A 12,230-nucleotide genomic window follows, 5' to 3' on the forward strand; every position below is an offset into this window, starting at 1 on the left:
TGCCTATTCATTTCATTTGGTGACCCCTGGTTCGTGTGTTATGAGAAAAAGTAAATAATACTTCCTCATTTACTTTCTCCACATCAGTCATGATTTTATAGACCTCTATCATATCCCCCCTTGGTCATCTCTTTTCCAAGCTGAAAAGTCCCAGTCTTGTTAATCTCTCCTCATATGGCAGCCGTTCCATACGCCTAATCATTTTTGTTGCCCTTTTCCGAACCTTTTCCAATTCCAATATATCTTTTTAGAAATGGGGCAACCACACCTGCACGCAGTATTCAAGATGTGGGTGTACCATGGATTTACATAGAGGTAATATGATATTTTATGCCTTATTATCTATCCCTTTCTTAATGATTCCTAACATTCTGTTCGCTTTTTTGACTGCCGCTGCACATTGAGTAAATGTTTTCAGAGAACTATCCACAATGACTCCAAGATCTCTTTCTTGAGTGGTAACAGCTAATTTAGACCCCATCATTTTATATGTATAGTTGGGATTATGCTTTCCAATGTGCATTACTTTGCATTTATCAACATGGAATTTCATCTGCCATTTTGTTGCCCAATCACCCAGTTTTGAGAGATCCTTTTGTAGCTCTTCACAGTCTGCCTGGGATTTAACTATCTTGAGTAATTCTGTATCATCCGCAACTTTTGCCACCTCACTGTTTACCCCTTTTTCCAGATCATTTATGAATATGTTGAATGGGACTAGTCCCAGAACAGACCCCTGGGGGACACCACTATTTACCCCTCCATTCTGAAAACTGACCATTTATTCTCACCCTTTGTTTCCTATCTTTTAACCAGTTACCAATCCACGAGAGGACCTTCCCTCTTATCCCATGACAGTTTACTTTGCTTAAGAGCCTTTGGTGAGGGACCTTGTCAAAGGCTTTCTGAAAATCTAAGTACACTATATCCACTGTATCCCCCTTGTCCACATGCTTGTTGACCCCTTCAATGAATTCCAGTAGATTGGGGAGGCATGATTTCCCTTTACAAAAACCATGTTGACTCTTCCCCAACAAGTTGACTCTTCTCCAACAAGTTATATTCATCTATGTGTCTGAAAATTTTGTTCTTTATTATAGTTTCAACTAGTTTGTCCAATACTGAAGTCTAGCTTACTAGCCTGTTATTGCTGGGATCGCCTCTGGAGCCCTTTTTAAAAATTGGTATCACATTAGCTATCCTCCAGTCATTTGGTACAGACGCTAATTTAAATGATAGGTTACAAACAACAGTTAATAGTTCTGCAATTTCACATTTCAGTTCCTTCAGAACTCTTGGGTGAATACCATCTGGTCCTGGTGACTTATTACTGTTTAATTTATCAATTTGTTCCAAAACCTCCTCTAATGACACCTTAATCTGGGACAGTTCCTCAGATTTGTCACCTAAAAAGAATGGCTCAGGTCTGGGAATCTCCCTCACATCCTCAACTGTGAAGACGGATGCAAAGAATTCATTTAGTCTCTCTGCAATGGCCTTATCATCCTTGCGTGCTCGCTCCTTTAGCATCTCGATCGTCCAGTGGCTCCGCTGGTTGTTTAGCAGACTTCCTGCTTCTGATGTACTTAAAAACATTTTTGCTATTACTTTTTGAGTCTTCAGCTGTTCTTCAAATTCTTTTTTGGCCTTCCTAATTATATTTTTACACTTCGTTTGCCAGAGTTTATGCTCCTTTCTATTTTCCTCACTAGAATTTAACTTCCACTTTTTAAAGGTTGCCTTTTTGCCTCCCACTGCTTCTTTTACTTTGTTGTTTAGCCACAGTGGCTCTTTTTTGGTTCTCTTACTATGTATTTTTAATTTGGGGTATACATTTAAGTTGAGCCTCTATTATGGTGTCTTTAAAAGGTATCCATGCAGCTTGCAGGGATTTTACTTTTGGTGCTGTACCTTTTAATTTCTGTTTCACTAACCTCCTCATTTTTGTGTAGTTCCCCTTTCTGAAATTAAATGCTACATATTGGGTCGCTGTGGGTTTTTTCCCCACCACAGGGATGTTAAATTTAACTATATTATGGTCACTATTACTAAGCAGTCCAGCTATATTCACCACTTGGACCTGATCCTGTGCTCCACTTAGGACTAAATCAAGAATTGCCAGTCCTCTTGTGGGTTCCAGGACTAGCTGCTCCAAGAAGCAGTCATTTAAGGTGTCAAGAAACTTTATCTCTGCATCCCATCCTGAAGTGACATGTACCCAGTCAATATGGGGATAGCTGAAATCCCCCATTATTACTGAGTTTTTTGTTTTAATAGCCTCTCTAAACTCCCTGAGCATTTCACAGTTACTATCACCATCCTGGTCAAGTGTTTGGTAATATATCCCTACTGCTATATTCTTATTATTCGAGCATGGAATTATTATCCACAGAGATTCTATGGTACAGTTTGGTTCAGGCAGGTGGCCATTCTCTGTTGGCCAGCCACAGAGCAGGACAAAGTCTCACTAAACCAGGGGGTCACACAGATGCTCCTCTGTGCGAGGCTGTCTGTTCCGCTGGGCCAGGCTTCTTTTCTGCGCTCTCCCTACCTTCCGTGGTGTCGGGATTTCTTTCGCTGAGAGAAGCCGATCAGGTTCCTCTTGCGGGCCGAGGCCTCAGTGTCTGAGAGATCGGCCTTGAGCCTCCCCTGGTTCTTCTCTGCCAAGGGGCACCCTGAGAGGCAGTAGTGAGCCGTGAATCTCCCTGTCACGTGTCCGGAGCCGTCACAGCCTGGTGTTGGACACTTCCTGGAGAACAGAGGGTAAGTGGGGAGTTACACTCAGAAGAGGCACTTTAAATGGGGACCAGCCCTGGAGAGAGATGGGCAGAGCACAAGACAGGAGCCCTGCTGCTCCCCATGCTGCTCGTTAGCCCATCTCTGCCCCACCAAACAGCCTCAGCCCTGGGCACTCAGAGAGTGCTTGATGGATAAGAAGGGCAAAGTTCCCTGCACAAATCCCTCAGGACTCCAGTCACATGGGCATGCTGCTTAACTGACAGGTCCCCTGTAGCCTGCACAGGCTGAAATAACCCCCATGCCTCATTAACAGCATCACACTTCCCATGGGAATACCCTGGCACTGCACGGCACTCGCTGAGCAGGTCACAGGCACCAGGGGGTCATACCATCTCTACTCCTCCCCACTACCCAGACAACTCCTTAGGCTCCAAAGCCAGTGGAGTGAGCAGGGGCGAGGTCTCAGGGGATCAGCTAATGGGCTGGGGCTAGGGAAATCCTCAGGGGCTGGAAGATCTGAGTTCCTCATGACTTGTGGCTTTGCAGCATACCTCTCCCGCTGCTCTGGTTCTATGCTGCAGTGCAGGGGTTTGGCTGCAGTGCAGGGGCCGGGCTCCCACCATTCCTGATTCAATGGGAGCCTCTTAGAAGTCCCAGGAGAATGGGCCAGAAAACCATTTGAAAGGGCATAAGGAAGTTTATTGCTACATCTCAATAAACCTACAGTGCTTTATAGTGCTCACTGATTTCAGCTTCTGCAACAGAGGGCTAAGCTCCCCAGTAATGCCCTGCCTCATCAGCCAGGCTACAGATATGATGTGGTACCTAAAGCTGCCTGGCAGGGTGCAGGACCACGAGGCTGCCACTGGTGGGATTCCCGGTGCACACGGGGCTTTTCCAGCCCCACTAGGCTTCTCCACTGTATGTGGGCTTCCAGCAGCAGACGGGGGCAGGTCCAGCACATGGAATACACACCCCGGGGGGTTAATTTAGCACATGCTACCCCTGCTCCCTGCAGCTACGGGGTCTGTCTGCTCTTGTTTCTCTGGGCCCAGAAGGAGGAGAGAAGGGGTTGCCTTAAGCTGGGGTAGCACCAAGTGGGACGGAAGGGAGGGCTGCCAGCTGGGTGGGAGGGGTCAGGTGGATCTGTGGACTCGTGGATCTGGAGCCCAGAGGACCCATAGCCAGGTGGGGGCTTCTGAGCTCTGGGGGGCTCCACGGGGCACAGGTCTGCAGCTGCACAGAAGAGCCCCCAGTTGCTGCTCCCACGGCCCGCTGCCGGCCCAGCTGGGCTGCAGCCTCCTGCAGCAGCAGAGCAGGAGCCCTGGACTGACCCCTGGGCTGCCTGTGGGGAGCTCACCTGTGGTGAAAGCTGTACTTGGAGCCTTTGGTATGAGGGATGCTCTTGCAACCCAAGGTAGGGCAGCCCCCGTGGGCAGAAGCGGCTGGTTCCTTTGGCCCTAGAGCAAACGAGAGACAGGAGAGATGTGGTCATGGGTTCGGAGACCCACCTGCTACCTCAGGCTAGCAACGAAGCTGCCAGGTGCCAGCACTTCCCACCATAGGTGCTTGGTGAACACGCTGATTTTAAAGACTGCTGGCTCTGCAAGTTGGAGCGCTCCTCTGGAACTCCAGCCAGGGCTTTCCCTGCTTCTGGCAGCCAGCCTGCAGCTGAGACAGCTCTTAGCTCTGCAAAAGATCCCAGGCCTCACAGCCCCTAGTGGTGCTATCTGTGCAGTGCTGAGAGTACCGAACCCCCATCTGGGCCCAATCTTTCGCTCCCTCCTCTGCTGGAACTCACACCGAGCTCAGGGAGCTGTGCCCAGGGTCTGCCCCAGAGCCAACTGACAGGTTGCAGGCATGCAGGGAGCAGATCTGCTGGGTGTGGAGGTGCCAAGGGTTGTTACTGCTACTGGCGGTAAAAATAAAAACCTGCTGGGATCAGCGCAGGGACCAATACACACGGAGGGCTTGATCTTGCTTCCATTGGAGCCAACGGTCCAGATTCTGCTCTCACTGACAGTGGTGTAATGCTGGAGTAAGTCCATTGACTTCAATGGCACCACTGCAGATTCGGTCCATTGACAAAACACCCACTGCCGTCACAGGGCGGTGTGGGGCTATGAGATTTGCCGTGTGGCATGCTGGTGCCAGCTCCCATTGAGAGGGGTGCACAGTGGGTGCAGCTGGTGTCCGTTCGGATACCAGCCCCGCTCTGCTGGCATCGCGCTGGGGAGGGGGTATTCCTGCACTGCTCACGGCGTCAGTGTGCTCACTGGCCCAGGGGGCAGGGACAGCACAGGGTGGCTACAGGTTCTAGCACTTACCGGGCAGGTGATGTCAGAGCAAACACCCCCAGGGTGAGGCCTCAGGCACAGCGCCAGCAGGATGGGGCCGCGGTGACAGCACTGGCATCGGCACCGGTACTTACTGAGAGGAGGCTGCAGCGGGTGTCCAGTTCTTGAGCACCATCCCACGGGGTGGATATCTGGATGATCCGCATCGATCCAGAAATCGTAGACATGACTCCAGCCATCAAAATGGACCTGAGGAGACAAGGTGACAGGTCACTGTTTAACCATCACAGTCCCCCTCTAATGAGTATTAAACCCACGTGGACTTCTTGGCAGGGTGGGATTAAAACAGAGGCACTGGAGGGCTGTGCTCCGGGCCCCAGCTCCTGGAGTCATGTGAGAATATCAGAATATCAGCTTTCATTTCTAGCCTCTTGGATGATGAAAATGTACCCAGTGTAACAGATGTGCCCCAGAGTCTGCAGAGAGCTTGAAACAATCACTCCAAGAGGTGTGAACTGCCCCCATTCATCCTAAACTTGCTGCCACACCAAGGAGGGATGGGAGCAGGGTCACAGAGGTCCTCATGTGGTGGTGCCTTAATCTGGGTCTGCTCCTGGGAAGAGAAAAGCCCGAGATTCCCCACGGGGGTGGGGGGGGGAAGGGGGCAAGCAAGCTGGTTGGCTGGCCCACACACGCACACACATGTATTTTGCACTGAAATCTTTCTATCAGTCACTATAAGATGGGGGTGGGCAGGAGCAAGCTACAGGGGCAGTTAAGCACAGGCACCAAGCAGAAAGCAGGAAACCCACCTTTATCCGGTAATCCTCCACGTCCTCCACGCTGGCCACGCGGATGAGGGAGGGAGTCCGCCTGTCCACCGCCTCCAGCTTCATGTTGGCCAGAAAGCTGTGGGGTGGCCGCTGGGGCAGAGAGTGCAGAGGGTCAAAGGGCAGCCCACAAGCTCCTATTTCCTTCACTCTCACTCTCTGTATACCTCCCCCAAACCCTCCCTCCTTGTGGGTGGGGTCTGCCACATCCATCACGGAGCTCTGATCGCCCCCTGCTTCTCTCCAACACACTTGCCATCACAGGCTACGTCTACACTTAAAAAAACTAAAGGGCCACAGCTACAACTACATTTACCGCACGCTGTAGACAGAAAGGGGTCACCATTGCTGTAGGTATTCCACCTCCCTGAGAGGCAGTAGCTAGGTCAATGGGGGTTAGGTTGGCTTAACTACGTCACTCAGGAGCGTGGATTTTTCACATCCCAGAGAGACGTAGCTTTTCAGTGTAAGCCAGCCCACAGCCACAGACCTTCTGGTTTTAGAGGCCGCGGAGCTTAATGAGGTGAACAGAGAGGACAATGGCAATTTCCTGCAATATCTCTGGGAAATCGTACTGCATTATGTATCTGTGACAGAGGGCCATTGGTGGTTCACTACTCTGCATCAGCAACTCTCCTCAGGCCTGACATGCTTACTGCACCTAAAACGCTGTTGTCAAAACCTGTATCTAAAAGATGTCACATGAGGTACCACATACAAACTGGTAACACTGTTGTGTGGTGTATGTATGGGGTACGCACAAAGAGTCATAAATATGTGCTAAAACTAGGTTCTTAAAATGTGTTTGACAAGCACTGCATACGCCCAGTCTGCCCTAGAGAAAGGAATGTGTATTTGCCTGTCTGACCAGCCTGGTTGTCAGGCACAGACAATGAAGGTACAAATTATATCTAAAGTAAACAAAGCTATCAAGCTAACAAGTGTGGGAGAAGACACCATGGTGTCTACACCCCTGCAGGAGAGAGAAAGGTATCTGGGTTTACTTTTCAAAGAATACATTACAATGGTTTACATTACAATGGTTTACTATAATAAGGAGCGGAGAAAACCCCATAGTTATCCTTCACCAGAGGAATCAAAGACACCAAGTGCTTTGAGCGCCGTGTGTGGCTAAAGAACAGGCCAGCCATGCTGGAAGAATCACTGTGATGATAAAAACTTCTTTGAACAAAAAGACTCTAGTTGGTTAAGCCAAGATTCAATCTTAGGGGTGTGTTTTTACTTTTGTTTGTAACCCTTTCTGTCTCAATGCCTTCTACTTGGTAACACGGAAACCTCTGTCCTTGTGTTAATAAACTTGTTTTACTTTTACTGTAAGCCAACGCAGTGCTGCGATTGGAGCAAAGGGTCTGTCAACTCCAGTTACATTAATAAGCTGCTTTGTACTGTCTCTTGAAAGGAGCAGTGAACTTGACAAGGTTTTGCGAGTGTTACAGTGAGAAGGGGCTGTGCGCTGCAGAAAGACGTCTCTGAAGAACTCGGGAATTGGAGTTCACCGATTGTTTCCTGCTAGGAAAGGTTTGGACTTGCAGAGACCTGAATTGTTTGCTGGCAGGGCAGACAACCTGGTTTGGCAGGGAGCTGACACATAGCTTAGCAGCAGCAAAGCTCTCAGTTACTGAGGCTGAGAGGGTGACATAGTAGCTCACAGTTTTGAGAACCCCAGCAGGGTGTCACAGTATCATTGTGGGACAGCGATAGTCTGTAATTCCACGGAGGAGGGGGGCCACAGTCCTCCAGGAACTAACAAACAGAGGTGGGTGATTGGGCCAAATTCACTCAGGTTGTTACACTTCCAGAGAGCTGCCACCACCTGGAGAGGCTCACAAATACTGGGTCAAAGTAGAATATCCAGAGACCAACAGAGAAAGGACTTGGATAAATGCAGGCTGTTTATCCAAGACTCAGGGCCTTCTTTCTGATCCAGCGAATGAACAGGACCCTCTGTCCAAGCGGGCCCCAATCCTTCCCAGCAAGGGTTGGATGGACTTTGGCCTCCTGAGACTCCATAAGATTGATGGGTGATCTCTGGTAAGCTTTTAGCATGGATATAGGAACTTCTATTGTTTTTAATATGTTTTCTCTATAATGCTCCCACGTTAAGAATAAATGGGCTTGCTTAGAAAAAGCTGGGTGGTAACTTGTGACTGCTGGCAGTTACATTGTTCATAGCCTTTGGAGAGAAAGCAAAGCCCAAACACAGGCCTAGTTAGGCAGTCTGGCTTGCTGGGGATATCACACTGTAGGTGGGGAACCATGTGGCAATGGTTTCTGTGGCTCAGCCCACCAGGCAAACCTCACAAGGCACAGGCCCAGTTTCCAAATAAGAGATCTGGAGCGTGAATTCAAATCCAGTGTCTGCAGGGGGCCCAGGCACAGCACCCCTGCTTTAATGGCCCATGCCAGCATGGCTGAGACTCTATATGAGGGAGTGCCTATGTCAGATGCCACTTTAAAGACCCACATGGGAATGGCAGTCTCTCCAGAAGCCCAGTGCCCACTGGCTCGTGACTGCACCGGCAGAGCCAGCAGCAGGGCCAGGCCCCAGCACTCACCACTTTAAAGGCCCAAGCTGGCACTGCAGATGCTCCGGTTTCCATCAGGTATTTTTCCCAGTTGAAGCTGTCAGGATCAGGATAGTCTGGACAGGAAAACATGAACAGGTTGAGTGGCTTCTCCTCTGGGGGTGTCTCACAATTCCCTGCTCCCGCAAGGGACCAGTGCAACATTTGGTCTGCACTGGTACCGGAGCGAACTCTGGAAACTCCTGGATGTGTGTCAATTCCTTCTGCACCCCAAAGTCCACTTCTGGGAGGGGACATGTTAGTGAGTGACACCTGTGCCAGCGTCCGACAGCTTGGGCTCTCCTTTAACTCACTGACAGGCCTGACAGAACCAGCACACTGCACGTGGACTATCACAGATAAATCCAGGGCAGGGTTTTTTCAGCTCCTCCCCTTCCCCTTGCTCCAGCTGGCTGTGGCGGGAGGGTAAAACATGGTGTTTTGAGTGCCCTCTAGTGGTAGTTCTCATTATAGTACTTCTTGGTACAGGAAATGCCTGTTGGACTACACTACCCAGAATCCTTAGAAGGAGCTGGGTGTGTTCTGTGTTGGGAAAGTGAGAAATAACACATGAGGGATTGCTGGCAGCAGCCTCAAGGCCTGTCCTTATTTTAAAAAAACTCCCATGGGTAAAATCCTGAGTTCCTTATTACTGAAGCAAAACTCCCCCAGCCTTCAGCTAAGTCAGGGCGTTAGCGCGACGTCCCAAGTGTGCTTAATATACCACAGTGGGAGTTCTCTAGGGTTCAGCTCACGGAAGCCAGCGACAGCCTGGGATACGGACTCTGGCTGCGTACTCACCTTGAGGAGGAGTGAGGGGTTTCCCATGTGCCTGACACCAGCCGACTGGGTGGATGTACGGACTGCTGGGGTCGCACCTGCAGCACACACATACACGTTCATGGGGGATGCAGGTACAGTCACAACCAGGGCATGCCCATGATCGCTCCATGGCAGCGCACAGGACCTCAGGAGACAGGGCAGGTGTCCTGCCACAGGGATGGCACCAGCTGGGACAGCACAACACACTGGTGGCCAGAGCGCGGCCTAATAGCCATGTGCCAACCTAAGCATTCTACAACACAGCCTCCTCCTCAACAGAGAGGAGCAGCCCCTATGACTGCAAGTCCTGGCAGGGTCAGAGCTACAATATATGGGGCCCCAAATTTCCGAGGGGGAAATAAATGAAGCCCTGAGTTTCACAATGAGCCTGTGTGCAAGTCAGGTCTTGCTACTCCTGTGGTCCCACTGCTGGGAGAGGCAAAGGAGTGAATTATTCCCTGCCCCTTTACTACTGGAGAGGAAGACAGGGCTAGCCCGTGAAGTTTCAGAGTGAGGTGGTCCACGGGGCTAAGTAGTGTGTGGGGCTTGAGGCCAGTCCTGGACCGTTCACTCAGATCCCCGTGGAGCACAGCACACTGGCACCTATAGTCTCCACAGGTCCCACCTCCGTATTACAGACAAGGGTGGCATGGCGGAAATCTCTTTCATTGTCTGTTCTGTGGGGGCAGTTCCTAGACCCTAGAATAGGCCTCAGCTGGACAAAATTTGGGCACCGTTGGCTTGGAGCTCTGCAGAGAACCACAATCCAAACAAAATAAAAAAACCTGAGTGTTTTAAAAGGAAGGACAGCAACCTTTCCTTCTCCCACAGACAGGGCACGAACAGAGTACTCCCTTGCTAAAGGGGACATGCCTGGAACATCTTCTGGATAACAGATGAGAGGTGGGCGTAATGGCTGAACATTCCCTCTCAGTGCTTTGAAACAAAGAAATTGGTGTAATATTAAGAACATAAGAATGGCTCTACTGGGTCAGACCAATAGTCCATCTAGCCCAGTATCCTGCCTTCTGACAGCGATCAGAGCCAGATGCTTTAGAAAGAGTGAACAGAACTTGGCAATTATTGAGTGATGCATCCCCTCTCGTTCAGTCCCAGCTTCTGGCAGTCAGAGGTTTAGGGACACCCAGAACATGGGGTCATGTCTATGACCATCTTGGCTAATAGCTCTTGATGGACCTATCCTCCATGAACTTACCTAGTTCTTTTTTGAACCCTCCTATGCTTTTTCGGCCTTCACAACATCCCCCAGCAATGAGTTCCTCAGATTGACTATGCATTGTGTGAAGAAATACTTCCTTACGTTGTTTTAAACCTGCTGCCTATTAATTTCATTTGGGGACTCCGAGTTCATGTGTTAGGAGAAGGAGTAAATAACATTTACTTTTATTTACTTTCTTCACACCAGTCATGATTTTATAGGCTTCTATCATATCCCCCTCTTAGTAATCTCTTTTCTAAAATGAAAAGTCCCGGTTTTATTAATCTCTCGTCATGTGGAAGCTATTCCATACCACTAATCATTTTTGTTGCCCTTCTCTGTACCTTTTCCAATATATCTTTTTTGAGATGAGGTGACCAGAACTGCATGCAGTATTCAAGGTGTGGGCATATCATGGATTTATATAGTGGCATTAAGATATTTTCTGTCTTATTATCTATCCCTTTCCTAATGGTTCCTAACATTGTTAGCTTTTTTGACTGTTGCTGCACAGTGAGTGGATGTTTTCAGAGAACTATCCACAGTGACTCCAAGATCTCTTTCCTGAGCTGTAACAGCTGTTTTAGACCCATCATTTTATATGTATAGTTGGGATTATGTTTTCAGTGTGCACTGTTTTGCACTTACTAACATTGAATTTTATCTGCCTTTTTTGTTGCCCAGTCACCCAATTTTGTGATATCCCCTTGTAATTCTTTGCAGTCAGCTTTAGACTTCACTAATTTGGGTAATTTTGTATTGTCTGCACATTTTGCCACCTCACTGTTTACCCATTTTTTCAGATAATTTATGAATATGTTGAACAGCTCAGGTCCCAGTACTGATCTTTGGGGGAACCTGCTATTGACCTCTCTCCACTGTGAAAACTGACCATTCATGCCTACTCTTTGTTTCCTATCTTTTAACCAGTTACTGACCCATGAGAGGACCTTCCCCTCTTATCCCATGATTGCTTACTTCGCTAAAGAGCATTTGGTGTGGGACCTTATCAAAGGCTTTCTGAAAGTCCAAGTATATTATATCCACTGAATCACCCTTGCTCACACGTTTGTTGACCCCTCAAAGAATTCTAGTAGATTGCTGAGGCCTGATTTCCCTTTACAAAAGCTGTGTTGACTCTTCCCCAGCCTACTGTGTTCATCTATGTGTGAGATAATTCTGTTCTTTCCTATAGATTCAACTAATTTGCCTGTTACTGAAGTTAGGCTTATTATCCTAACATTGCCAGGATCGCCTTTTGATCCTTTTTAAAAAAACAAATCAGCATTACATTAGCTATCCTCCCATCATCTGGTACAGAGGCTGATCTAAATGATAGGTTACATACCACAGTTAGTAGTTCTGCAATTTCATATTTGAGTTCCTTCAGAACTCTTGGGTGAATACCATCTGGTCCTGGTGACTTATTAGTGTTTGATTTAATCAATTTGTTCCAAAACTTCCTCTACTGACACCTCAACCTGGGACAATGGCTCAGATTTGTTACCTAAAAGAATGGCTCAGGTATGGGACTCTCCCTCACATCCTCTGCAGTGAAGACGGATGCAAAGAATTCATTTAGCTTCTCCGCAATGGCCTTGTCTTCCTTGAGTGCTCCTTTAGCACCTTGATCGTCCAGTGGCCCCACTCTTTGTTTGGCAGAGTTCCTGCTTCTGACATACAAAAACTAACAGCAATTTTTTTAAAGTATCTTTTGTTAGTTGCCCTTCAAATTATT

The 12,230-nt window shown here is 48.5% G+C and overlaps 1 protein-coding gene across 1 annotated transcript in view; it reads right to left on the bottom strand.

Moving 5' to 3' along the window:
- L3MBTL1 (L3MBTL histone methyl-lysine binding protein 1) overlaps positions 1 to 12,230 on the bottom strand; it is a 43,530-nt gene that overhangs the window by 14,169 nt on the left and 17,131 nt on the right. Inside the window, exons 12-17 of the mRNA XM_077832081.1 lie at positions 9,253 to 9,329; positions 8,443 to 8,528; positions 5,849 to 5,959; positions 5,171 to 5,285; positions 4,100 to 4,199; positions 2,552 to 2,749 (exon numbers count right to left, since the gene is read on the bottom strand). Of these exons, the coding sequence (XP_077688207.1) occupies positions 2,552 to 2,749; positions 4,100 to 4,199; positions 5,171 to 5,285; positions 5,849 to 5,959; positions 8,443 to 8,528; positions 9,253 to 9,329 (687 nt within the window). The remainder of the gene's footprint in view (positions 1 to 2,551; positions 2,750 to 4,099; positions 4,200 to 5,170; positions 5,286 to 5,848; positions 5,960 to 8,442; positions 8,529 to 9,252; positions 9,330 to 12,230) is intronic.

The sequence above is a fragment of the Eretmochelys imbricata genome, chromosome 13 (genome assembly GCF_965152235.1).
Source record: "Eretmochelys imbricata isolate rEreImb1 chromosome 13, rEreImb1.hap1, whole genome shotgun sequence".
NCBI classification, from domain to species: domain Eukaryota; kingdom Metazoa; phylum Chordata; order Testudines; family Cheloniidae; genus Eretmochelys; species Eretmochelys imbricata.